The 26149-nt window shown below is 47.8% G+C and overlaps 2 protein-coding genes across 3 annotated transcripts in view; both read right to left on the bottom strand.

Annotated features, from left to right (window-relative positions):
• TUB (TUB bipartite transcription factor) overlaps positions 1–6029 on the bottom strand; it is an 81595-nt gene extending 75566 nt beyond the window's left edge. Inside the window, exon 1 of one of the 2 annotated variants that reach the window (XM_045825182.1) lies at positions 5830–6029. In XM_045825182.1, the coding sequence (XP_045681138.1) occupies positions 5830–5978 (149 nt within the window). In that variant the 5' untranslated portion in view covers positions 5979–6029. The remainder of the gene's footprint in view (positions 1–5829) is intronic. The other variant, XM_045825184.1, reaches the window with a different exon arrangement.
• An 11681-nt stretch (positions 6030–17710) lies between these two features.
• Positions 17711–24931, bottom strand: EIF3F (eukaryotic translation initiation factor 3 subunit F). The gene is made up of 8 exons (XM_045825730.1): positions 24529–24931; positions 21534–21604; positions 21212–21291; positions 20648–20785; positions 19286–19377; positions 18721–18857; positions 18488–18601; positions 17711–17935 (listed from the first exon to the last, which is right to left on the bottom strand). Exons 1-8 carry the CDS (start codon positions 24902–24904, stop codon positions 17858–17860), a joined length of 1086 nt encoding a protein of 361 aa, XP_045681686.1. The 5' UTR covers positions 24905–24931; the 3' UTR covers positions 17711–17857.
• Positions 24932–26149: the final 1218 nt, after the last annotated feature.

The following is a 26149-nucleotide window of genomic DNA, read 5'->3' as shown; positions in this document are numbered from 1 at the left end:
AACGATAAGGGCTTTCCCTTCCTGTGCTCCACCTCGACAGCTCGTAAGAGGTGGCGCTGGTATTCAAACAAGTCTGTGTGATACCTGAGCTCAAGCTCTTTCTACTGCCCCCTTTTGGCCATCTCAGCAACCTTGGGAGTCCCAGCCCTCCCTGGACATGTTAAGTAAGGTCATGTCTTGCTTCCTTGCCTTTCTCTCCTGTTCAAAACTTAACACAGCCCCAGCTGGTGTGGCTCAGTGGGTTGAGTGCTGACCTGAGAACCCAAGAGTTGCTGGTTCGAATCCCAATAGGGCACATGCCTGGGTTGCAGGCCTGGCCCCCAGTGGGGGGCAAGCAAGAGGCAACCACACATTGATGTTTCTCTCCCTCTCTTTCTTCCCCCTTCTTCTCTCTAAAAATAAATGAATAAATAAAGTCTTTAAAGAAACTTAATACAAAACTGCAGCAATAAAGTATTGATATAAGGAGCCAACTCAACAGCACATAACACACACATGTGTAGGGAAATATCATTATACACTTTATATATAATTCCCATATGTCAGTTAGACCTCAATAAAGCTAGAAAAATATGAAAGCAACAACAATAATGATATCAATGAAAACACAGGCATTAAATTGTCCACTATTAATAACAGCCAGAACCTTGGGTGGTCATGCCTATGGCCCATCGCAGCGGAAGAGATGGTGGTGGTCACTTCACACAGCAGAACACCGCGCAGCCGTGGACACAAACAACCCGCACACTGCACGCCCAACCCCGAGTGCACCTCCTATTGAGCTTAAAAAGGAAGACACAAAAGAGTGCACCTGGTGCTCAGAAATTAAGTAAAAATTGGCAAAACGAATCTCTGCTGTCAGAAGTCAGTCTGAGGGAAGCTGCGGGGGCAGGGGCAGCGATTACAGCAGTGCATCCCCTTTGTGGAAACTCCTTAAGCTCTTCATCTATGGCTTGTGCATGTTCCCCTGTGCAGGTTATGCATCCACCAGAAGGTTTTTAGAAAACACAAACAAACAAAAAAGACAGGCGGAGGACTTGACTTGAATAGACATGTCTCCAGGGCAGAGATATGAATGGCCAATCAGCCCATCAAAAGATGCTCAAACCACTAGTCATTAGGGAAATGCAAACCAGAACCACAATGAAAACCCATTCCATATGCCCAAGGCTGGATAGAATAATAATAATAATAATAACTGTAGAAACAAAAAATAGCAGGTGTTGGCGAGGACGTGGAGAAATGAGAACACTCGCTGGTGGGAATGTCAGACAGTGCAGTCTGACAGTGCGGGAAACACTTGGGGGGCTCCTCAGAAAGCTGACGGACAGTCACCATAGGACCTAGCAACTCCGCCCCTCGGCGTGTACCAACAAAACCTGAGAACCGGGGCCCACACAGGCATTTCCACATTGATGTTTACTGCAGCATTTTCTTAGTATTATAAGTATTCTTAGCATTATAATGCAACAGATATTAAGACACAACCCAAGCGCCCATCGACTGACTGGTGGATAAACAAAATGTGGTCCATGCACACAGTGAAATGTTACTCAGTTGGAAAAGAAACAAAGTTCTCACACATGCTACAACGTGGATGAGCCTTGGAAACGTTATGCTGAGTGAAATAAGCCAGACACAAAAGAGAAAAGGTTGTATGATTCCACGGATATGCAGTATCCAGAATAGGCAAGTCACAGAGACAGAAAGCACAAGCCGATGGGGAGAAGGGTGAATAGGGAGTTACTTCCCAATGAGGACGGAGTTCTTGTTTGGGGAGCTGTAAGGGGTTTGGAAGTGGATGGCGGTGATGGTGACATCACACAGTGCAGGGAATTGCTGCTGCAGAGTTGTATGCTTAGAAATCATTGACATGGCTCATTTGGTTATACACATTTTACCACAAAACCCCAACTGTATTCTACACTAGCAAAGAGCAATTGAACAGTAACATTTAAAAATATTATTTACAATATTATTGAAAAATACATATTTCTTAAGGATAAATCTTACAAAAGAGGTAAAAAACTTAAGCACTGAAGACTACCAAATATGCTTGAGAGAAACCGAAGGTGATATAAGAAAACAGAGATTCACCATGTTCAGAGGCTGAAAGGCCCAGCATTCTTTGGGGAGAGTCAACTCTCCCAAAATCACTCTACAGCGTGAACACAATCCTAATCAAAATCCCAGCAGGCTTTTCCTTTCTTTCTTCTTTTCTTTTTTGGTGTAGAACTTGAAAGCCTCATTTAAAGTTAATGTGAAACTGCAAAGGACCTAGAATAGCCACAACAACTTTGAGAAAGAGGAAAATCCTGGCTTCTCCTGGGCTTAGGTGAGAGAGCCTCTCCCAATCATTCCTCTTCCCTCATTGGGACTCCACACTCACCAAGCGACCTTCGACTTGACTTGTCAAGTCGCTTGATTCTGGGTTGAGGATGGGCCCTGGGCAGGGCCTCTGTGATAACTGCCCAGGGATCTTCACAACTGTGGAGTAATAAATAGGTATTCTGGTTTGAAAAAAACAAAAGTTGGAAGTCCTGAACAACCTGATTTCAATACTTATTATAAAGCTGTAGTAATCAAGACATAAGAAAGATAAATAGATCAATGAGGCAGAATGCACAGTATAGAAATAAATTGCATATAAGGTCAACTGATTTTCAACAGAGGTGAAAGAAAAAGGAAAAGTCCTCTCAATAAATGGTGCCGGCACAACTGGATATCTTCTCTTTTTTTAAATGAACCTCATACATATACAACAGTTCATTCAAAATAGAGCACAGACCTAAAATAGTAAATCTAAAATTAGAAAATTCCTAGGAGAGACCTCTGTCACTGTGAGTTAGGCAATGATTTCTTAGACGTGACACCAGAAGCACAATCCATGAAAGAACAAACTGATAAACTGGACTGCGTCCTAGTAAAAGCTTCTGCTGTTCAGAACACATAAGAGAATGAACAGAAAGGCACAGATGTGGAGAAAATATTTGCAAGTCATATATCTGGCAAAGGTCATGTATCCAGAATATACAAAGAACTCTCAAAACTCAAGAATAAGGAGACGAAAGCATCGCAAGTTCAATTCCCAGTCAGGGCACATGCCTGGGTTGCAGGCCACGTCCCCAGTGGGGGCCACATGAGAGGCAACCACACGTTGATGTTTCTCTCTCTCTCTTTCTCCCTCCCTTCTCCTCTCTAAAAATAAATAAATAAAATCTTTTTTTTAAAGAATAAGGAGACAAACAACCCAATTAAGAAATAGGAAAAAGGTTTTTAACACACACTTCCTGAAAGAAGAGAGATGGATGGCAAATAGGCACATGGACATGTTCAATATCATTAGTCATTAGGGAAAGGCAAATTAAAGTCACAATGATATTCCATTACATGCCTATTAGAAGGGCTGAAATTTAAAAATCTAACTACACCAATTTGTCTCAAGGACACAGAGGAACTGGAATTCTCCTACATTGCTCTGTGGAAGGTAAAATGGTATGACCACTTTGGAAAAGTTATCCTGTTTCTTAAAAACTTAAATGTACACCTACCATAGGATCCAGCCAGTCCACTCCCAAGAAAAATAAAAACATATGTCCATGCAAAGACTTACGCATAAAGTCACAAAGCTTCATTTGTAATAGCCAAAAAGTGGAAACCATCCGAGTGTCTAGCAACAGGTGACTGTATAAACAAACAATGGCACCTCCATATAATGGAACATTACTCAGCAATAAAAAGAAAAGAACAAGCAATTCATGCCACAACAGGAAAGAAAATCAAAATAACTCTGTGGCATGAAAAACTGAACTGAAAAATAGCACATACTGAATGATTCCATTTATATAAAATTCTAGGAAATGCAAACAGCTTTGGCCAGTGGGTCCCTGAGAACTGGCACACAGGTCAACTTCAATGGGGACCCGAAGGTGAGAGGTTTCCCAGGTTCAAAGATATGGGAGCAGAAGCCAGAGAACAGGGTTGGGAAGTTGGGTTCATGATTAACAGCTGTTTTTATTTGTGTTTGCAGGACAAAACACCAAGAATTGCATATTTTTCAATAAAATTGTAAATAATATTTTTAAAACTGTTATTGTTCAATTGTTCAGTAAAGTTTAGTCACAATATAAAATTATCTCGATGTAAAATTTTCCTCCTAGATGTGCATTAGTGCTTTGGCGTGTGCTACCACTTATTTCTATCAGAATCTAGACTGTGAGCTTATGAGGGGGAGGGGAGGGTTTATGTCTTTATCTCCTTAACTCTAGCACAGAGTTTGCCCTGAATACATTGCTGAATAAGTGCATGTATGTGATTTGGGATCAAATCACAAGCTTGAAGGTTTTGTTAAGTTTACTATTTCAATCATTTTAAAGTTCCTCTCCACAGGGAGCACAGATTTTCCAAAGGGCAAGGTCACTGGGACTGTGAGGTGACAGCAAGCAGATTGATAGGATTGTGCAATGAAAGGTTGATGAGCAGACAATCCAATAGATGTGTTTCCTCAAAGAAGACAATGGAAGCAAAGAGAGAGGTGGCCCAGTGGCACCCATCTTGAGGAGGGAGGCCGGACATACTTGCACAGGTTTGCGGGCTGAGCAAAGAGCTCCAGTAAAGACAGGGAGCTGAGGATGGAGAAGAGAGACACGGATGGGATCAAGGGGAGAGAAAGGAGGGGCCCAAGGGGAATTGGCCTGGGGCAGGATAAACACCTGTTCCTCTGAATCCAGGAAAACAAGAGCTGTCAGAGATGCAACAAGGTTTTTAACTTTATTTTTAATTGATTTTAGAGAGTGGTTGGGGAGAGAGAAGAGAAACAGCTTTTTGCTGTTGTACTTACTGATCCATTCATTGGTTGCTTCTTGTCTGTGCCCTGACCTGAGGTGGAACCCAAAACCTCGGTAGCCCGTGCGGAGGAGGCTCTGACCAACTGATCAACCCCGCCAGGGGCGCAAGAAGGTTTGTAACAGAGTGAAGGAGAGGGGGGCGCGAAGCAGAGCTTCAGAAGGGAGGTGACAGCAGCCGCGCTGATGAAGTTTCTTTTCCAGTTCTCATCATTTAGGGCCATGGATTAAAAAATTTAACTCCAGAATTCTGGAGATTGATTGCCAACTTTAAAAAATAACTAAATAAAAGCAATAAAAATCTATCTACTATCATTATGGTTTCATTTTTTAAAGAGGGAGAATTTAACACACCAAAAGGGCGCAGAAAGGACAAAATCTCAGCATAAGTACTCCTCTCTATGACTAACTCACTCCAATGTCCTTATTTTTCCCATTTCACCAGGAAGGATGATGATTCCTTCCTTCGAGACCAGTGCGTGGGCAGCGCGGCTCCAACCCGCCCACGCGGGCAACGACGCTCAGTTCCCGCGGGGCGGGCGGGGCGCACTCCACCCGGGGCCAGCCCCCTCCCCGCCGACGGGGTCCCCCGGGGCGCAGACCCGGGAGGCGGCAAGGAGCCGACGCCCCACCGGCCGGGCAGCCCGCAGCCTCTCGGCGCTCTTCTACGCGGTTCCAGAGCCCACCGGCGCCGCGGAGTGGGAGGGCGGGGGGTGACAGCTCGCCGGTCCCTGTGCCCGGGTGCCCCACTCCGACCGCCCTGCCCCGCAGGTGTGAACTCGGGGGTCTCGGATCACCGAGGCTATCGGTACCGGCGTCTCAGAGGCTCGAGGGTCCGAATCCACCCTGGGGGTCTGGCCGCTCTCGCCGGTCCTCACCCCCTGCGGAGCGCCGGCTTCTCCCGCTGGAGGTGAGCGCCGACGGGCGCCCGCGCGGGGCCACCCCAGGGGCTCCGTGGAGCCCATCGTCCAGGCGCGCGCCCTACCTGTCGTAGCTCCAGCGGCTGTAGGACAGGGTCCGATGGCTGCTGACTCCCTCCATCGCCGCCTCCGGGCTCAGCGGGTGGCGGCTGAGGCTGCGCGGGGCTGGAAGCTCGCTCGCTGCCGGCCGGGCGCGGGTGGAGGACTGTACCATTCCCCCCGGGGGGAACCCCCTCCGGCTCTGCCAATGGCGCGGACGCACAGGCTGCGGGGACCCGGGCCCGAGGGGTTCCCTCCCCCGCGCGGAGTCCCGCGGGGGCGCGGCTCCTGCAGCCTCTACTGCTTATTTATTTATTTCTGATGTGTGCTCCACGTCGCCATGGCAACCACTCCATCTTCTCCGGCGTTACTAAGGCGCCGCTCTTTCAAACCTTCCCGGGACAGAGACTAAGAGGCTGTCCTTGCTCTGGTGGTTTGGGATACGCTCCCGGCCCCTCTGCAGAGACGGCCCTCCTTTCTGGCGGGGGCAGGGGTAGTCTCTATCCATCCACTCCCTCCAAACTTCCACCAATTGATCCCTTTCTCAGGAGTGGGAACACCTATCCCCGGAATTTCGGAGATTTCCCTGCCTCTCCTCGCCCCTTTCCCCCAAGCTCGGAAGTTCTTTGACCTCCGGGATCCCACTTCTCCTAAAGCTGTCGAGACTCAGCACCTTCATTCCCCGAATGGAAACCCACTTCTCCCTTCCTCCTCCACTACTAGATTCCCTTGGCCCCGCTCTTCAGCATACTGTGGCCCCCTTGGGTTCCGAGGACCAGGGTCTGTAAACATTCCCATTTCTAGGCCATCATTTGTTTATTTTCCTTTGTGCTTTCCATTCATTAAATCCAGCTGTGTTGGCTCAACTGAGCGGGCGAGCGTTTTCTTTGTCTATACCTGGTGGCTGAGGTTGGCCCAAGGAAAGGAGAACTGGGTCCGAGTGTGGGGTGGGGTGGGGAGGGAGAGCTGGCCGGTGCCTTCCAGCCTGCTCCCCTCCTGCCCCTCCCCGGCCTGCCTGCAGGGATTTACAGGTATAATCTCCTTGCAAGGTCGTAGAAGCCTAGGAAGGACCTTTCAGTGCAGCTGCGGAGCGGCAGTGCTAACAGTCTGGGACCTGGGGTGGGCAGAGACACCTAAGTCCCTGGAGGTGGAGTGCAGGGCGGTAGGGGTTGAGCTACACTAATCCCGGGATGGGGGACAGCTTCAGAGAAACTGTAGACTTGCCTGTTAACCCTTAGTCACAGGACTTGCAACTGGCAGCCAGTGCACTTGTTGCATCCAGCCCACAGGTGTGTTTCTGTGTGTCCAGTAGCGGTTTGGTGTTCTTTTCATTGACTAGGTTGACAACATTTAAAAATTGGGAGATTTAATACATCCAGCATTTTGTCTTCTCTGGAAAACTAAGAAAAGCTGGCACCCTTGGGCCTGCCTCCAGCACGGCAGGCAGGCACAGGGCAGAGAAGCAGCCACCATCCTCACAGAGAGCACATCTTCTCCTGCAGCCTCAGGCCCCAGCCTCCCAGCTCCTCTCACTTATGTAACTTGCTGGTCTCATTAGCTGTGGAGTTTGCCACCATGCAGAACACAGTCATCCCTGCAATCACTCGTTTTCTATGGCCCTCAGAGCTGCCCTTAACTACTGCAAATGCAGCATTAGCCAGTATTTACCACAGGCAGGTCCTCAGCAAACTGCTGTGTACAGCGAGGGGTTTGCAGACTGACATGTGTGAACTGTTGCTCCTGAAGCACATCTTGATGGTGAGGCTCTTGGTCTGGCCATGACCTCAGGAGTGCTGCATTGGAACTCCAGAAACACCGCATTGCGAGTGCGGAGTCTTACTTCACTGTTTAGGTAGGGGTGAGGGGGGGAACCTCCCTGTCTGGAGAATGGGTTTGTTGCCCCTCCCACAGACACTGCAGAATTAGAAGCCACTGCTCCTGAGCCTCCAAGGATGTCCATTCTCTGAAGGACTAATGGAAGGCAACTAAGACCTAAGAAGGGACTCAGAAGACAGGCCCCACTCCTGCAGCATCACCCCGCTCCATGGGAAGGGTGCTTCTCCCCGGATATGTTTGTGTGTGTATTAAGCAATATTTTCCTTTCTCCTCTCCCATTCCCATACCATCTAATGCAAGATGTGTAAATAGTAATTAACTTTTGTCTCACTACTTAAGCTGTGTGGCATTAAAAGAGGAGTGTGACTCAACTAAAAGGGAAGTGCACATCGCCCAAAGACAGACACAGGCCTCTGTCCCCTTTCGGAGAGAGGGTTCTGCTTTTCCACTTGAACTTGTCTGATAAAGTGCAGTGGCTGGAACATGGAGGACAAGTACAGGAGCTGATCTAGAAGATGTTTGGCGGGGAGTGGGGCTGGGGAGTGTGACACCAGGTCAGACAGAGGAGATCTCATTGACCTGGAAGCACTCTCCTGTGACCTAACATGGAATGTCCTGGAAAGGGCACCAGGGGCTGGTCTAATACACTGGCTGTGGTCACCCCCTGAAGCCTGGACGTGGTGTGGCCTGTGGAGAGATGGCGCAGTAGACAACATTGCCGCTTCCTTCAGATTCTCCTGGATCTCTTGTTACCGATCTTGTGTGTCCTGCCCACCTTCCATGTTCACCCACAGCTTTGATGAACGTCTGCTTCTAAAACCCACCCCCTGCACCTCTTCTTCTGAGGACTGCCTTCCCTTCACTGGAGCCACTTTGCTCACCCACACATGGAACAGTAGGCACCCAGGAACTTTCACCCCAGATGGCCCTCGTCTAACACTGGGGTGGGACTCGCACTCCCCAGTGTCCCTGTAGGCTGCATGCAGCTTCGGTGGGACTCGAACCACATCCTTGTTTCCTTTCCTCCCGTGTCTGGGCCCCTGCGCCCATTCCTTTCCCTGTCTCCTGCATGTCAGTGGTGCCCTAGAGCAGACCAGTGCCACGAGCTGTTGTTAGCAACTCTTTCCCACTCTGTAATCAGAAATGCCGTGTTGGTAGTTTTAAACTGGCCATGGTGGGGGCATTCACCATGGAGCATGCATGGAAATTGGCAAATGCTATGAATCAAGGCTTTGCTTTCTTTCCAGAGAGCTAGTTGTTACCTACGATCACACTGCTGAGGCACTCCCTTAATAAACCACGTGGGCACGAGTGGTTGCCTCAGAATCTGCTCCCCCGTGGCTGCAGAAGCTGGATCCTCCTGTGGTGTCATTTGTGTCACTTCTCGAGAATGCCCCAGGACTTGGTGGTACCTGGATTATGCCGGACTCCTCCCACCCCGGACAGGGCAGCAGTGTGTGCTTATTGGAACCAGTCCTTTTTCTGAATTTGAATTTATCTTCTCTGCCTGTGACACTTTTCCAATGGGTTAGAGATGTCTAATCATCAACCTGGGATTCCAGGGAGGTTTCAGCTGAAGGGTCTATTGTGTGGTGAAGGAGGTGTGGATGTGCGACAATGGTTTTGTAAAACAGGGGGTCCTATCATACACTTCATTACCTACAAACAAAGGGGAGAAAGTGAGAGTGGTCTATTAAAGGCACAGCCAAGGAGCCAGCTTTCAGATGAAACTCTGTGGACCGGGTCACTGTCCCCCAGGACGTAATGTGTGCATTCCACTATCCGCTGATAATACGGTGCCGGGTCCCCAGTCCTTAGAACCACCTTGATTTCAGACTTCTAGTCTTCGGAACTGTGAGAGAGTAAATTTCTGTTGCTTTAAGCCACCAAGCTTGTGGCACTTTTTATTGCAACCCTAGGAAGTGAATAGATTGTCTTAGACATGAACTATCTTCCCCCAAGTCCTTGTCACATGTTCTGCTTTCAAGGGACCAGTTGAATATGTCCCACCTCCAGCTGAATTTTTAGGTCTAGATTTGGAGTTTCCAGGCTCAGCTAGCCCTTACTGCAGCCCATCTCTTACACTCCCAGTCAGCTGAGCGTCTCCCCTGGGCCTGGACGCAACCCGGCCTTGAACCATCTCCTTTTCCAACCTCCAGAGATGGGGGAGCACCCCTCACCTTGGGTGAGGGGTGCTCCCCCTCACAGCCCAGATCACCAAGCCCTTAATCACAGCCCAGATCACCAAGCCCAAAACTCTTAATACCACGTGGAAAAGTTATGGTCTTTTATAGGGGCTGGGGACTGTATATCAGCTCTGGCACCACCCCTTCCCTGGACGGGAGCCCAGAAACCTCATTTGGGCCTAGGCCAGAGATTCTCCTGCGAAGCGGCAGCTCCAGAATTCTCTTAGATTAAAATCTGATTGGCAGGGAGTGGACTCTAGATTACTTAAAACTTTCCAAACCACATTTTGAAACAGATTGATTTTGAGGTGGGTTAAGAGGCAGATGCTGTGGTATCACCACTGTGGCTCAAAGGTGGACAAAGCAGCATCTCTAGAGGCTTTGGCCACTTTTTCCGTACTGTCCTGGCCTCTCCAAAGCTGAAGGTGCCTTTTCTAAACTAAACTGTAGAAAACTGCTCAGGAACTAAAGGAATGTTAATGGGCAACCAGCATCCGTTAAGTGGCACGAGGGAGCCCTCTAGTGGCAATCACTTAAAACCTCAAGCATAGGGCAGCACTGCTTCAGGGACTAGTGGTTCATCATCACGGACAGGAGGACCAACACTTGGAGGCAGAAAGACAGTTCTAAGACCGACAACCATCATCCTCATCCTGTGAGAGAATCACAAGCATAGGGCTGGCAACCCCAATGAGAGAGAGGATAGATCAGGGCGGGTCAGACAGATCACAGAACAAACAGACATTAATCACAGCCCAGATCACCAAACCCAAATGCTTGCCCCCACAGGGATGGGAGACATCACTGGGGGAAAGGGGACAAGTGGAATTTTGTTAGCTCTGTAAGAACTTTTGCTACAAGCACAATGATTATTTTGTTCAGTTAAATGTTATTTTATAAAGTATAATTAAAATTTTAAAAATACACTCTAGCTGGTGTGGCTCAGTGGATTGAGTGCCAGCCTGCAAACTGAAGGGTCACCAGTTCAATTCCCAGTTAGGACACATGCCGGTGTTGCAGGTCAGGTTATTGGTTGGGGGCGTGTGAGAGGCCAACAATCACTGTATCTCTCACGCATCAATGTTTCTGTCCCTTTCTTGATCCTTCCCTTCCCCTTTCTCTAAAAGTGGATAAATACAATCTTTTAAAAAAAAATTTAACTTCCTGCCAAGATGAAGGTGTAGGTAAACACACTGTGCCCCCTTGCACAACCAAAATAAGGACAACAACAATTTAGAAGCAAAAAACAACCAGTACTGACAGAACATTGAACTGTATAGAAGTCTGACAACTAAGTAGTTAAAGTAGACATATTCATTGAGACCAGTAGGAGGGGCAGAGTTGGGCAGCTGGGTGGAGAGGTGTCAAAGCGATGACTGGTGGACCCCAGGCACTCAAGTGGAGGCTGGCATATCCAGAGAGGCAGCGGATTGTGGAGGGGCACAGCATGCAAGGTGGCTGGTGGATCGGGTGGTCCCACATGCACACAGATAAACCAGGCAAAGCTGGGGAGCAAGACAGATCGCGTAGCCCAGGGTCCCAATGCAGGGAACTAAAGCCTCAAAACACCGAATGAAAACACCTGTGGGGGCTGAGGTGCCGGGAGAGCCTCCCAGCCTCACAGGAGAGTTCACCAGAGAGACCTACAGGGTTCTAGAATGTACACAAGCCCACCCACCCAGGAATCAGCACCAGAAGAGCCCAGTTTGCTTTGGAGAAGCAGGGGAAGTGACTGAAATCCGGCAGAGAGTGGAGCAAGTGCCATTGTTCCCTCTCCAAACCCTGCCTCTTATACAGCGTCACAATCCAGAGACTGGGTTGCCCCGCCCTGGTGAACACCTAAGGCTCTGCCCCTCACTATGTAATGGGCCAGCTGAGAGCAAAAAAAAAAAAAAGGCCCAAATGAAAGAATAGATCAGAGCTCCAGAAAAAATACAACTAAGCAACGAAGAGATAGACAACCTATCAGAGGCACAGTTCAAAACACTGGTAATCAGGATGCTCACAGAATTGGTTGAATTTGGTTGTAAATTAGATGAAAAAAATGAAGACTATACTAAGGGAAATAAAGAAAAATGTATAAGGAACCAATAGTGATGGGAAGGAAACTGGGACTCAAATCAGTGTAGTAGATCAGAAGGAAGAAAGAAACATCCAATAAGAAAAGAATGAAGAAACAAGAATTCAAAAAAATGAGGAGAGGCTTAGGAACCTCCAGGACATCTTTAAACGTTCCAACATCCGAATTATAGGGGTACCAGAAGGAGAAGAGGAAGAGCAACAAGCGCAAAAGTTATTTGAACAAATAATGAAGGAGAACTTCCCCAATCTGGTGGAGGAAATAGACTTCCAGGAAGTCCAGGAAGCTCAGAGTCCCAAAGAAGTTGGACCCCAGGAGGAACACACCAAGGCACATCATAATTACATTAGCCAACATTAAAGATACACAGAGAATCTAAAAGCAGCAAGAGAAAAGGAGACAGTTCCCTACAAAGGAGTGCCCATAACACTGTCAGATGATTTCTCAGAAGAGATTTTACAGGCAAGAAGGGACTGGAAAGAAGTATTCCAAGTCATGAAAGGCAAGGACCTATATCCCAGATTGCTCTATCCAGCAAAGCTTTCATTTAGAATGGAAGGGCAGATAAAGTGCTTCTCAGATAAGGTCAAATTAAAGGAGTTCATCATCACCAAACCCTTATTATATGAAATGTTAAAGGGACTTATCTAAGAAGATAAAAAACATGTACAGTAAAATTACAGCAAACTCACAATAATTAACAACCATACCTAAAACAAAAACAAAAGCAAACTAAGCGAACAACTAGAACAGGAACAGAACCACAGAAATGGAGATCACATGGAGGGTTAGCAACAGGGGAGTGGGAGGAGAGAGGGGGAAAAGGTACAGTGAATTAGTAGCATATAAGGTAGGTAGAAATTAGACGGGGGGAGGGTAAGAATAGTATGGGAAATGTAGAAGCTAAAGAACTTTTAAGTATGACACACGGACATGAACTGAAGGGGGGCAATGTGCGTGGGGGGTGCAGGGTGGAGGGGAGTGAAGGGGGAAATGGGACAACTGTAATAACATAAAAATATATTTAAAAAATAAATTTCAAAAAATTTCAAAAATATAAAATTGACTCCACGTTCAGAGGACTTGTGAGAGGAGGTCCCAGACCACTCTGAGGAGGATCCGAGGAAGCCGGTGCCCCTGAGGCGGAAGAGATTGTGCTGCGGCTGTTACTGCAACCCTATTTTTATCTCGAAGCTGCTGTATCCTTGGAAACACAACTCTATATATGGGTCATTGTAAAAGTAAGAGTGATGTTTTGATCTTCATTCCTATTTCTTCAAAGCTCTTCCTCCTCCTTTGTGCCTTCAATTCCAGTTGTCTTGCAAATTGACTCCCTTCTCTGGCCCCGAGGCAAATTTAAGCGTGTCCTATACTGAGTCTTCCCAAGACTTGCTCTATCCTTCACAGCAATCATTCTCTCTTGTCATTGTTGTTTATTTTTGTGCATGTACACCACAATGTTGAGACCTGTAGAGGACAGAGAACATGGTTCATCTACTTCTATACTCCTGACACTTGCCACTGTGTCTGGTGCATACTAAGCATCACTAAGTATTTGTAGAGTAAATGAGCAAAACAAATGTGTGGTGTGCTCCCTCCCTCCAGCCCCTCTCCAAAGGATCCTGACAACTCCTAATGAATTTATCATGTCCACAGTGCCTCGTGGTAATGATCCCACACACCGTCCACTCTAAATGAACACATTTACGAAGAACCTATTCTGTGTCTGGTTGGCTCTGGGATCTAGGAATGGGACAGTCTACAGCAGATTTTGCCCCCACGGCACTTGGATTCTATTAGGGGATGGACAAGTTCAAAACGGCAAGATAAAGGCTGAGAAGAGACTCTCATGGGAACACAGCATAGGAGCACCTCCAAGAGGAGGCAGCATTTAGACTAACACCTGAAGGATGAGTGGTGGGAAGGCAGCTAAAGGGTCAGAGGTTCTGGTGGAGGGCAGAGAAGGTGCAAAGGGAGCCCCGGCTGGGAGTGTCAGGGATGGAGCTGGAGAGCCATGCAGTCTGAGGAGCCACACGGACTGTGGTCGAGAAGGGTGGGCTCTATCCTTGGCAAGGAGACCCCTCTGAAGTGATTTCATCCTGGGTACGTCCTGGTCGGATTTGCAGAGCAGCGTGGCTGCTGTGAGACTGGATTGAAGAGGGCAAACAGGAAAATTTGTTTTGCTCTACTCTAAATGTACTCCTCATATCAAACATGTCTGTGACCAGATGTGCAGGTGATTTTCCCACATTATGCATTTCTGACACCAGCTGAGTGCCCTGCAATTCAGCTCAGTTCCGACACTGTCCACCCGGACACAGGTGCCAGATTCTCAGGTTAAGAGCTCAGTCCCACAAGACTGCCTCCCCCACCGCCAGATGCCAGCTGCAAGCCCAGGCTGTCCCGTGCTTCTGCCCAACCCGATATAAATTGGATCTTCCCATGACCACTCCTTGGGTTCAATTGGTTTGCCAGCGCACTTCAGAGAATTAAAGAAAAACAGTTTACTTGCCATTACCAATTTATTACAAAGGATACAAACGAACCGCCAGATGGAGGGGCAGAGTGCCCTCTGAAAGGGTACAGCGCACCAGAGCTTCTGTCCCTGTCTGGGGTGTGCCGCCTTCCCGCACACACCTTGTTCCAGAATGAGATCTTGTTCACCGGCCCAGAGCTCTCCAGGCTCCGTCCCTGTCGGTTTCCATGGAGGACTCACTATGCAGGCACGTTTGATTAAATCACTGGTACTTACATCAAACTCAAAGTTCCAACCTTCCATCACACAAGTCGGTTCACATGGTTATCATCATCTTAGGGTTATCTAAAGGCTTGCCAAAGTCACTTCATTAACATAAACTTAGGTCCTACTGAAAGGAATAATAAAACTATCTTTTTAGCTCTCATTGCCTAAGAAATTTTAACGCCTACTTGCCAGGAACATGAAGACCAAAGTATATATGACCACAGAGGGTAAGACTAAAGAGTTGTCATGAACTAGCTGAGGCATGACGGGTGGAAAGAGTGGGGTGAATTGAGGATTCATCCAAGGTTTACCAAGGTTATGGTTTGCACAACTGGGTACAGGGTTGTCATCACCTGAGGCAGGAAATTCAGGAGGTGATTTGTTCAGGAGGAAGAGACAATTTGTTCAATATGGAAGATGTTGAATAAGATGCTTTTGAGACATCCAAGTGAGGTATCTTGTGTCCCTTTAACTAGTCCAGAATCAGGACACCAGTTCTGAATGGGGGTCAGAGCTACAGCTAGAGCCTGGCCCCCTTAACTTACAGGTAGCCGTAGCTGCCACAGCTTCTCGGAGCTTGTCCAGTCAGGGGGTGTAGAAGAGAAGGTGAAGGGGACCCGGGGTGCATCCCTGGGGAACGGAACGTTGAGGGTCTGAGAAGGATGGACCCAGAAGCAGCACCGAAAAGGAGCGTTTACAGCCACTGGGAGAAAACCAGGGCAGTGCGGTGTGTCATTGAGGTCAAGCAACATGCCTCGCTTTCTGGCGTATGCACAGCCATGCAACAGAGAACACATGACACGTCTGTAGTATAGACAAATTTGTGCATGCCTAAGCACAGGCTGCAAAACAAAACAGTCATTTTCAGTCAACCTAAGCATGCAGTATTTCTTTCCCTGCAAACATCTCCCAAGGAGTCAGCAACGAGGGAGCCACGAGGTCAACACTGCCCTTCTTGGAGCCTTTGCACACACTCTTTTCTGTGCCCAGAGTGCTCTGTTTTCTTCTCTGTTTTTTTGTTCCTCTTCCTCATTCAAGACCAGCTTAGATTTCATTTCCTGAGTAGATGCTTTCCATCACCTTCAACACCTGTGATTCTCAAGGCAATGATTTCTGTCCTAACAGATCCTACCCCAGGGGTGTCCAACCTTTTGGCGTCTCTGGGCCACATTGGAAGAAGAGTTGTCTTGGGCCACACATTAGGTCCACTGAGACATGTAATCACAAAAACATCTCATAATGTTTTAAGTAAATTTACAACTTTGTGTTGGGCCACATGCAACCCAGGAGCTGGATACTCCTATTAGCAAATACCACAGCTTTCTGCTCAACACACAGTTTGGCATTTGGTGTTACATAACCAAGTGGGTAACTTTAATTTTTCAGCCTTCCCCAGAAAGATTTGGTGGAGCCCCAAAATTTGTCAAAATAGCACAGTCACAATTCTGTTCTTTTGCATTGAAAATGTCACTAACTGGTCCCACACTACCCCTCCAACCTTAACGCTGATCATACCTCTCTGCATCTTCAAAGCTTCTACCACCTACTGTGGGTAGCCAGTTTCCACAGACCACCATCTCTTCAATCACCTTTATCAGAAACAGGAACATCCTGGACTCCCCCGTCTCTCACTGTCCATGTTTCAAGCATCTTCCTGAGCCTGCCTTACAACATCCTCAAGAACCTGAGTATCTGTCCCCACCCCACTGCTACGCCTGTTTGGGCACTCTTCTCTCCTCTGCAGTCACAGTGGCCCTCGAACTCACCCCCTGCCTTCCCCTTCCCCGTCTATCTATACACTACCACCAGGCGATCCCCTGAAACCCAGATCTGAGTAAATCTGCTTTAAGTCGCCCAGTCAGTGCCTTCCCACAACTTCCAGGGTAAAAAGCCAACCTCCAGAGCCTGAGGGCCCTGGTGGCTGGGCTCCTGCATGTGTCTCCTTAGGTTCACACAGGTTAAGCTTTTTTGTCTCTTCTGCCTTGATTACCCTTTCATGATTTCCTGGTAAACACACACACACACCTGGGTAGACCATTCCCAGGTGCCCTCTGGCAGCTGGTCAGTCCTTACGATGTGCTCATTTCTGCCCCATGCGAGTCATGACTTCATTGGGCCGCTCAACTGTGACACAGAGGGCTACACGTGAAACCAAAATCCAGACCTGGACCCAAATCCTGTTTCGTCACTCCCTAATGGTGTAACCTCAAGAGATGTACACAACTCCTCTGCACCCCAGTTCCCTCTGTACTATGAAAACTGCCCCCAAACATAATAGGTGCGTAATAAATATTAGATTCAGCACTCTTTTCTACTGTTTTGCAACTGATTATTTACTTTTCTGTTTTCCCCACTAAAATGGGGAAAAGCTTCACCTAGAGATCCCAATTCTGCCTCTCTGAACCACAGGGTCTCACAGCTCTATCCCACTATTTACTTATTTTAAAACACGGACCACACCCTCTGCTCTATCAGTTTAGGTAAGTATCCAAGCCTCTTGTCATTTTCCCCGCATGGATTTTTCCTCATTTCCTGTTGAAACCACCTGATTCATTAAGAAATGGTTCATAGTACTGTCAGTGGACTCCTTTCTAGACTGAAAACCAAGAGGAAAAATTCGTTAAGGCACTAGTAATTCTCCCCATGGAGAAGGCTGTCTTTCTACCAGGACTCACAGGTCCCAGGACTGATCTGTAACCACCCCCTTCTCTCCTCTCACTCACATTCTCTAGGTAATTCAAACCGTGCATAAGGTAACCCTTTATACTGCTACCTCTAAGATGCTACAAAAGAGAAGGGGTAAAGAAAACTTTCTGTGCAGGCCTGGTTTGTTCTGATCATAGGCAGAGAGAGTGAGGAGGTTGTCCCTATAAACCAGTATGCTAGGCTGTCTGGTGTGGGGTCAGGTGAAGCCACAGTGGCTTGGGCTGTGGGTGCAATACTGATGACAAGTCGTGCCAAACACACAACTGACTTCTACCCAGGACACCCACTCTTGGTTTCTGCAGGAGGTCCAGAAGAGTTTCCTCCCTTACCCAGCAGTAAACTCACATGAGATGGAATCCTTTTACAAAAGGTAGGCTATGTTTATTTAGAGTCACAGGCAGTTAACTCATGCAGTGACTCAAACCACAAAAAGCCACTCCCACTTCACACCATCTGAGTCCTAGTGCTGCGGCCAGAGTGGAAGGAGCGCTGCTGGGGCCCATTCACAGGTTCACAAGCTTCTCATTGAGGGCAATCTGTGACTGTGTGAGGTTGGCCAGGTAGGTCACCATCAGCAGGTCCTGGAAGAGAAAGCAGCCCCAGTGAGTGAGGATCTGGGTGGAAGGGGAGCAGGAGGCTGGTCCTAGCAGCTCTATGACAAACACTGGGTATGAGGACAGTCCTGGATGGATGACAGCCGGAGAGGGTAAGTAAGAGCTGAAGGCAGAAGATGGAGGGAAATGCTTGAGAACACTTTTCTCATCTCTATTGATAACTTACAGACTAGGGGTGCTTGAGTTGAGATCCATGGGTAAAATTAGTGGGGGGATGGTGAACTCAGATGGGGAAAATAAGTTGCATTTTCATTAACCTCTGAATTTAAGCATTCCTTTCAACCACAAATCTAGATGACAAGTCACAGTATCAGCAGTACCTGAGCCAACGGAATCAAGGAAGAAGGGATGTACGAGCATGTGTACTATCTCTTCCTTCCTCCCCAACGGGAGAGCAAGGGGGACAAAGGTGAAGCCCTGTCTCCCATCTCCAACCAGGCTGTCTCCCCCAATTCCCCTCACGCCCATGGTGAGGCAGGGGAAGGCACAGGCTCCCAGAAGCCCAGAAGTGACACTCACGTTAATGTTGCTGTTGAGCATGGTCTCGAAGTCTTCGGCAGCTATCTTGGGTACTTGGTTAACCAGACTCATCAAGAAGCGGCCCACAGTATTGTCAGCTGACACCTTTCCAGACTGAGCACCAAAACCAAGATTGAAGGAGGCAGAGTTAATTCTCACCACCGAGGACTGTCATTTCAGCAGCTTATTCATAGTGACCCAGGAGCGGAGATCTACGCCCTCCCCCTCCTCACCAGGACATCTTCCGCGTACTGCAACACTGTGCTGAGAGCGTCCTGGATGCGGGCCGATGACCCCGCTACCTGCTGCAAGTCACTTGAGAGTCCAATCACCCGGTTGGGGCTGAAACAGGTCTTCATGATCAGGTCAACTGTGGCGTTGGATTGAGAGGTAAAAGAAACAGAGAATTCAGTGATTCCACCGGGAAAGAGATGATTTCTAACCATCCTGCTAACTCTCCCACCTCCCTCTGGACTTCATCAACTGCCCTGCCTTGCCCTGATTACTGCAGCGTTGCTTCCTGCAGACAGAGCTCAGCTCCTGCACCTGAGATGCCAATCACAGGCTTTGGTCTCACATGATTAGCCATGTAGCCTCTAGTACTGATAATTCCCCATCTCTAACAATGTCACACATAATTCCTTGAATCCCATTCATGTAGAATGACTGTGACTTCTAGTCAGCACACACTTTAGGTGAATGGTTCCTCTTTAACCACCCAAGGCCCTCCATCCTTGTTAGAGAGCAGCAGCCCCCTCCCATGACGACCTTGAAGGAGGGCACAGGAAAGTCACTCACCTCCAATGCGCTCAGTGTCGTAATACGCGTATTTCACTGTCAGAGGTGTGAACATCACGCCCATGGTCCTCCCAGGGACACCCATTAAAGTACTGGGGAGAGAGAAGTCAAGGTAAACAGATGGCCTCGAGACGTTCTGCACGTCTAGCCAGGCCAGGAAAGCAGTCACACCAAGAGTATGGCTTCCAAGGTTCCATCGTAAGAGGCCTGAACCCCAGAGGTCTCATGGGAGAAAGTCACTTTCTTCCCTTAGCTCATTCCACACACCAAACCCTCGGCCTGTGAGTGAGGACTCTGCCTTCAGACCTGGCCTGGTCCCGCCAGAGGACTACACCACACACTGTGGGATCTCAGTGACGAGAGGGCTGACACTGGGTTTCCCGTGCAGCCGGCTGCTAGACATCCACCCCTACCGAACGAAGTGACAGGACAGGTCTCCTCTGGGACTGAGCTCTTTCTTTGCATCTAAAACAAATGGACTCCAGTCCACCATGATGAGACTGGGTACTGTAAGTCATCTCACTATGGGTGACTGCCTTGACTATGTTAACTCTACGCTTTCAACGGGATCTGAAGGGGTATAAAGTATCTGCAAAGGCGGGGAAGTCAAGCAACAGGTAGAGCTTAGTGGCACACCAACTGGCCACGAGGACTTGGAATCCACCCCTTTGTCTTATCAAGTAGTAGTTAACTATTACATCAGTGTCAGACACAGAAGCAGCATAAAGCTGAACAGTGTACAAACTTAATGGACGCCTTTACTCTAAACAGAAAATAGAGCCTTCCCTAACACGCCCCATCAACCAGCACTCTCACTGCCCCTGTATGTCAACACTCCCCTGTTACGGCCCTCAAAACTGTACATAATCCTCAGTTACTAGACATGTCAAAATAAGGACAGCATTATTTAATTTGTACTACCCCAAGTCCTGTGCTCAGTTCTGGGGACAAGGACAAGCTACAAAAGGTAACTCAGAAAAGCAGTGAACATGGTGAAGGACCATAACCAGAATACCATGTAAGGATCAGCCAGAGGCACTGTGCGGAGTTGGCTTCCAGGAAAAATGACACGAAGAACATGATACCATACTCAAATACCTAAGGGGCTGCCATCTGAAATTGGTTAAGAGCAATGCGTAGAAATGCCTAGCTAGGGTACAGCTAGGGTCAGTGAATGGAAATTCCCAAGACAGATCTTATTTCAGGGTAAATGAATAAAGCCCTTCTAATGACCACTCTTGAGTGAGGAATGGGCTTCCTCAGGAGGCAGAGGGTTGTAACTGCCTGTGGAAGACGTGGGTTTCCACGCCTGGCACGGACCAGATGGCCGTGCATGCCCTTGTGGCCCAGGACCCTGGTCACCTGACGTAAGCCTTGATGCTCATACGACCGTTCTGGAGGCTCGTGTCCACAGTGAGGTGAATGGGGTTGGGGGCTTCGCGGCTGTAGTACTCATGGATCAGCACAGAGTGTTCTGTGATGTCATGGCCTGTTGCGTACCTGGAAAACAACGTAGGGCTGAGGACACCTGTCTACCTGTGACATCAACACCAAACACAATGGTGGCCTGCGTGTCTCGTGGTACCTGATGTCCCTATGGCAGTGATACCCAGTGACACTGAAAATACTAAAATAATAAACACATTGAAAACTATTATCAAATCAAATCAAAAGCTGACTTAGAGCTCTTGAAAAATTCCAAGTCATCAGCAAGGCAAAAAAGACTTGTTCAGAAAAAGCTGCAACTGAAAAGAAATACTTTTGGCTTCAGAGGAGCAGAACTGCTAGCAAAACACACTGAATTCATAACTCCTTGAGCTAGCACACCTCCCATACTGTCTCCTGAGCGAGGAGTACAGTATCTACTCTGGTGGCAGAAGGCCTTGGCAATTATTGAGACTTAATTACCTCTGCACCCCAACTTACCAGCCCAGGATGAGCTCATTTGGAGAGACTTTCTTGTGCAATTCATACATATTCTTAGCAAATTCCATGTCAACGGCCACCTAAGAAGGCAGAAAAGGAAGCTCAGAAGCCAGAAGTCCACAGAAAAAATGGATAAAAAGAGCGAGAGGCCACCCACCAGCCAGAAGAGGCACATGAAGCATGTTGAAACAGAATGAAGCTCTTTGAACTGTAGGAGCTCTAGTTAGGACAAGCACAACACAGCATGTGGTGGAGGACCCAGAGGGGGGCCCAGCAAAAGAACAGCTACCCCTGCACAGGGGCAGCTCAACCCCCCACTTACCTCATCTTCTGACTCATTGTGAGGCACTGAAAAGCAATTGGTGACTTCCACTGAGTGCTTGTCAACGGTTCCTGCGAGAGAGAATTGTCCATGTGTTATGGAATCCGAAGGCCCCTAACAGCCCCTGATCACTTTCCTAATGCTTTCAGATGTTTAGAGTCAACATCAATGAACAGCCCTGGCTCGTGTGGCTCAGTGGACTGAGTGGTGGCCTGCAAACAATAGGGCTGCCTGTTCAATTCCCAGTCAGGGCACATGCATGGGTTACAGGCCAGGTCCCCAGTAGGGAGTGCATGAGAGGCAACCACACACTGATGTTTGTCTCCCTCTCTTTCTCCTTCCCGTCCCCTCTCTTTAAACATAAATCAGCCATGTGTCGCAGTGGGACCAGGATTTTTCAGAGAAAGGAAACTCTGAAGAGATGTGTAACTCCTTCCTTCAGCCATCAACAAACAGGGTCTATTCTTTTCACAAGGTCTGCTTTTGCCTTGCTTCCCAGTATTAAGTCCCTACTCCAGATCTTTACTGTGGCCCTCATTTTCAGCCTCTAGACTTTCCCCCTATAATTAGTCTGCAGAGCTACCTGGAAGATTTCAATTCAGTCTACATAGACCAACCCTGCAGTGGCCAAGGCTCAGAAAACACAGTTGAGGGAGCCTCACCTGCACCTCTCTTCAGCCAGCTGCTCCTACAGTCCTAACCTTAACCCTATCATCACCCAGAAACCTGCCTGTGAACCTTCAACACCAATGCCAGTCTTTTAAACGCAAACTTCTATTGCAGTTCTGATAACTTTATCTCCACTGCGTACACCTATTTCTCGACCTCACCGAGACTTCGAGTCCCTTGACTCCTCTACTTAACTCCCATCCTGAGGCTTCAAGCACCTCCCTCTCCAGCACAGACCACAACGAGGCCTATACCCGTTAGTGGCTGATTCCACTTTACTAAGGGTTCCAGCTCCTCAGTGAAACTATGTCCTCAAAACCAATGGGTATATATTCTTTATCTTACTTGACCTCTTCTTAGCACCCAGCAGACCCAATCACTTCAAGCTTTTGAAATAGTTAAGTCTTCCCTATTTCTATGCCACCAGGACACCTTCTACTGGAGCAGCGACCACATTATATCCTAATTATTTGCATAGAAGAGTACGCCTTCAACTTCAACTTAAGGTTTGAGTTGAGCTCATATTATTAAGCTCTGAACTCTAAGTGCCCAACAGTTTTATGATATATAAATAGCACTAGTGACTTCGTCTTACTAAATGAAATGTTTCATATATTAATGTCTAACTGGGAAAAATGTTGAAGTCCCTACCAAGAATCCAGGCTTCATTCTTCAGCAAACACTGCCTCTGTAACAGCTAACACTGTACCACGATGACTGTCTGGAAGAGAATCTGAAGATGGAGACTACAGTCTGTCCGACTAGAGTCGCTGTCATATATGGGGCACTTAGCATAGACCTCGAGTAGAGAACTGTTTCTTTAGTAAAGCAGCTCCAGTGAGTTCGGAAAATTTGACAGTGAAGCCAGAAAAGTACTCGTGAGTGCTGAGTCGGTGATGCAAACACCATGTATTACAAGCTCAAAGCAGGGCACGGTCACAATGCTGTCGTATTTGGGAGGCTAAGAATGGGGGTGAGGGCAGAAATATGGGATGAAGGACCAACACCGAACACTGTTCCTGGGAACCTGGAAGGTGAGTGGAACTTAAAGAAACAAATAAGGGGGGCGGGGAGTAGGGAAGGCACTTGTGGCAAAGAGAATACAAAAGCTTGGTTTGAGAAAAACCATGGCTATGCATGGAAGATAACGGACTAATTGGAATTTCTGTAAAATGCTATGCTCTCAAAGAAAAAGGCAGAGAATGCACTGGTGTTTTAGGGGTGGCACAGGCCTGATGTGGTGAAGGAGTGCGGCCAACAGCTGTTTTATACTGGAAGTGTGCCAGCAGTTGTATGCTTTCTGTAATAACCTAGTTCTCACAGAGACCAAGTCTAAAGTAGCTCCTGAAGGAACCAGACTTCACGTGATTTGTCCCAAGGCTCAGGGATAACATTTGGTGGGGTCTGCCTACAAATCGTGTCCTCTTTGCAATACACCAACTGCCTTCTAAGGTAAGAAGACTGTTACAAGTTCAAGATAAGAAAGAGAAATGATGCATGCAATTGGAGTGGATTCACAAAGGTGTCTAAAATTTTTAATGAAGATGAGGTGAAAATGATTTTGATGGGACCACTAGTCCCCAGGGAAAGGAATATATTATCAGTAATTCCTCTTCAGTCCTTGTTTCATAAATTACTTTAACATAAAATAACTATCCCCCAAATCTGAAACATGGGTAAGGAAAAGGTTATTCTCCAATGTGAAGGTTAAGCAATATAATAAACAGACAATGCAATTATTTGTGTCTAAATAGAGAATCAGAGACAACTGGGGCGGAGCACCAGGTCTTTAAAGATGAGCATCTGCGAGACTGAGGGGCAGAGCATCAGGCTTACACCTTTAGGAAACAAGATTATTACAGAAGCCCTGACTGGATTCCTGCAAAATAGGTCACTTGTTGAGAGGGATATCTTTTAACCGATACTCCCTTTTGACAACTGGTTAGGAACTTCTTTGTAAACACCTGGAAAAGAAAGGTATTTTGTCCGTAGATAAGGGGGGAAACGTGGTCACCAGGCTTAGGTATTAAGGGATTTTGACTACCTAGTCGGCGTTTTAACTCATTTTTGGTAGTCTGGGACTAATCATACTCGACGTGAAATGCTACTGGGAAGATTGAAATGTAAATCATTCGGCACACGGTGTTCTACTCCTTACATATCTTATGCTGCCCCAAATGACAGCAACCAGGCCGGAGAGTTTCAAGTTCCTTCGGAAGATAAGTTGCAGAGAAACAGCTCAGAGATCAATGGGGATGGGAAAGGGAGCAAAATAAAGGCGGGGCGGGGGATTAAAAGAAGGCGTCAATTTTCTTTGCTCACTCACCCAGTAGGGTCCCGATAACTCTGGCGGCACCTTCGTTGCGTCGCTCGTAGCTGTCCACGATGGAGGCCAAAATGACCGGGTGCAGCCGGACCACACGGCCCCCGGGGAAGGGGCCTGGGAGAGCAGGGCCAACCAGCGACTGCGCCGGTGTCTGCGCTGGGGCCGGCGCCGAGGCTGGGGTCTGGCCCGGCGCCGCGCTCGCAGCCGCAGCTGCCGCCGGGTCTGGGGATGAGGTTGGCGCTGGAGTGGGAGCTGGAACCGGCGCTGGAACTGGAGCCAGCGCTGGAGCTGAGGCCGGGTCTGGGGCTGACGTGGGGGCCTCAGGTGGGGCTGGTGGGGCCACAGGAACACTCCCTGGTACTGCCGGTGTGGCCATCTTGTCGAGAGAGAAGGAGCATGGAGAGGAAAGGAGTAAGTTAGCAAACATCGACCGCACGATAGGCTGAGAACGCACCGCGTGAACAAGATCTCTGTTCCTATTGGTTGCTGGTGATGCTTCTCTCAGCACTACAATTTTCTCCACGGATCTTGTGCCCTTTGATCTCGGTCCGACGCGCACTGAGTAAGAGCAAGCTGAATAGTTCCTAACAAACTTGTGACCCTGCCGGAAAAGAAAAGACTTAGTCTGAGCAGTTGCCGGCAGATGGAGGCAGAGAGCTGCATAAGGGTCGCAAATCGTGTTTTCAGACTTCAGTGGCATAATGACTGTCAAAAGTGTCTTTTAAAAAAAGGGTTTTGTTTTGACAGCGTCATAAGGTGTCAGTCTGTTGCTTTATTCATTGAACAAATTGGGTATGTGACAGACGCTTTTTTTTAGGCGTTTGGGATATATCAGTGAACAAAACAAAAATCGATGTCCCTGAAATGTTTACGGGTATGAAAAATAAATAGTACCTTATATTATATGTTAGAAGGTGATAAGAGCTAAGAAAAAGTAAACATGTAGCAGAAAGTAAGGAGGAATCAGGCTCTGACACAATGAGAATATGAGATTTGAGTGGACTTGAAAAAGGCCAGGGAAGTGGTCATGGAGGTCGGGGGAGGAAGAGCCTCAGGGTAGAGGGGGTAGCTAGTACAAAGGCCTTAAGGGAAGAGCCGGCCTGGTGTCTTTGAGGAGGCTATTTGATGGCTGGAGTGTTAAGATCAAGCAAGAGAGTAGCAGGAGATGGACCTCTAAACAGGGGTTGTTGGCGCAGATCACTAAGGACCTCCTAGGCCATGGGAAGGATTTTGCCGTCTAGTTTGAGTGAGATAGGGAACAGTTGTGGAGTTTTGAGTAGGGGAGGGTCATGATCTGTCTTAATTTTAAAAGGATCACTCTGGTTGCTTTGAGAAGAATATAATGGGTGGGTGGGGGGACTGGGGGAGAGAGAAAGAGCAGAGATACTGGTAGGAGATACCAAGTATTCTAAGCAAAAAATGATAGTGGTTGGCACCAAACCAGTAGCAGTGCAAGTGGTGAGAAGTAGCAGATTTTGGTATATTTTGAGGGTAGAGACTAGAGGATTTTCTGAGAAACTGTACGTAAGGTGTGAAAGAGAAGACTACTGCAATTTTTTTGTGTGTGCTACCTAGTGTGAGGAAGTTGTCTAACGAGATAGTGAAAAGTACAAGTGGAGCA

This window comes from Phyllostomus hastatus, unplaced genomic scaffold (assembly GCF_019186645.2).
Source record: "Phyllostomus hastatus isolate PE091 unplaced genomic scaffold, TTU_PhHast_1.1 phas_scaffold_585, whole genome shotgun sequence".
Taxonomy (NCBI): domain Eukaryota; kingdom Metazoa; phylum Chordata; class Mammalia; order Chiroptera; family Phyllostomidae; genus Phyllostomus; species Phyllostomus hastatus.
Note: the sequence above shows the minus strand (reverse complement) of the source record. Positions and strands in the feature narration are given on the sequence as shown.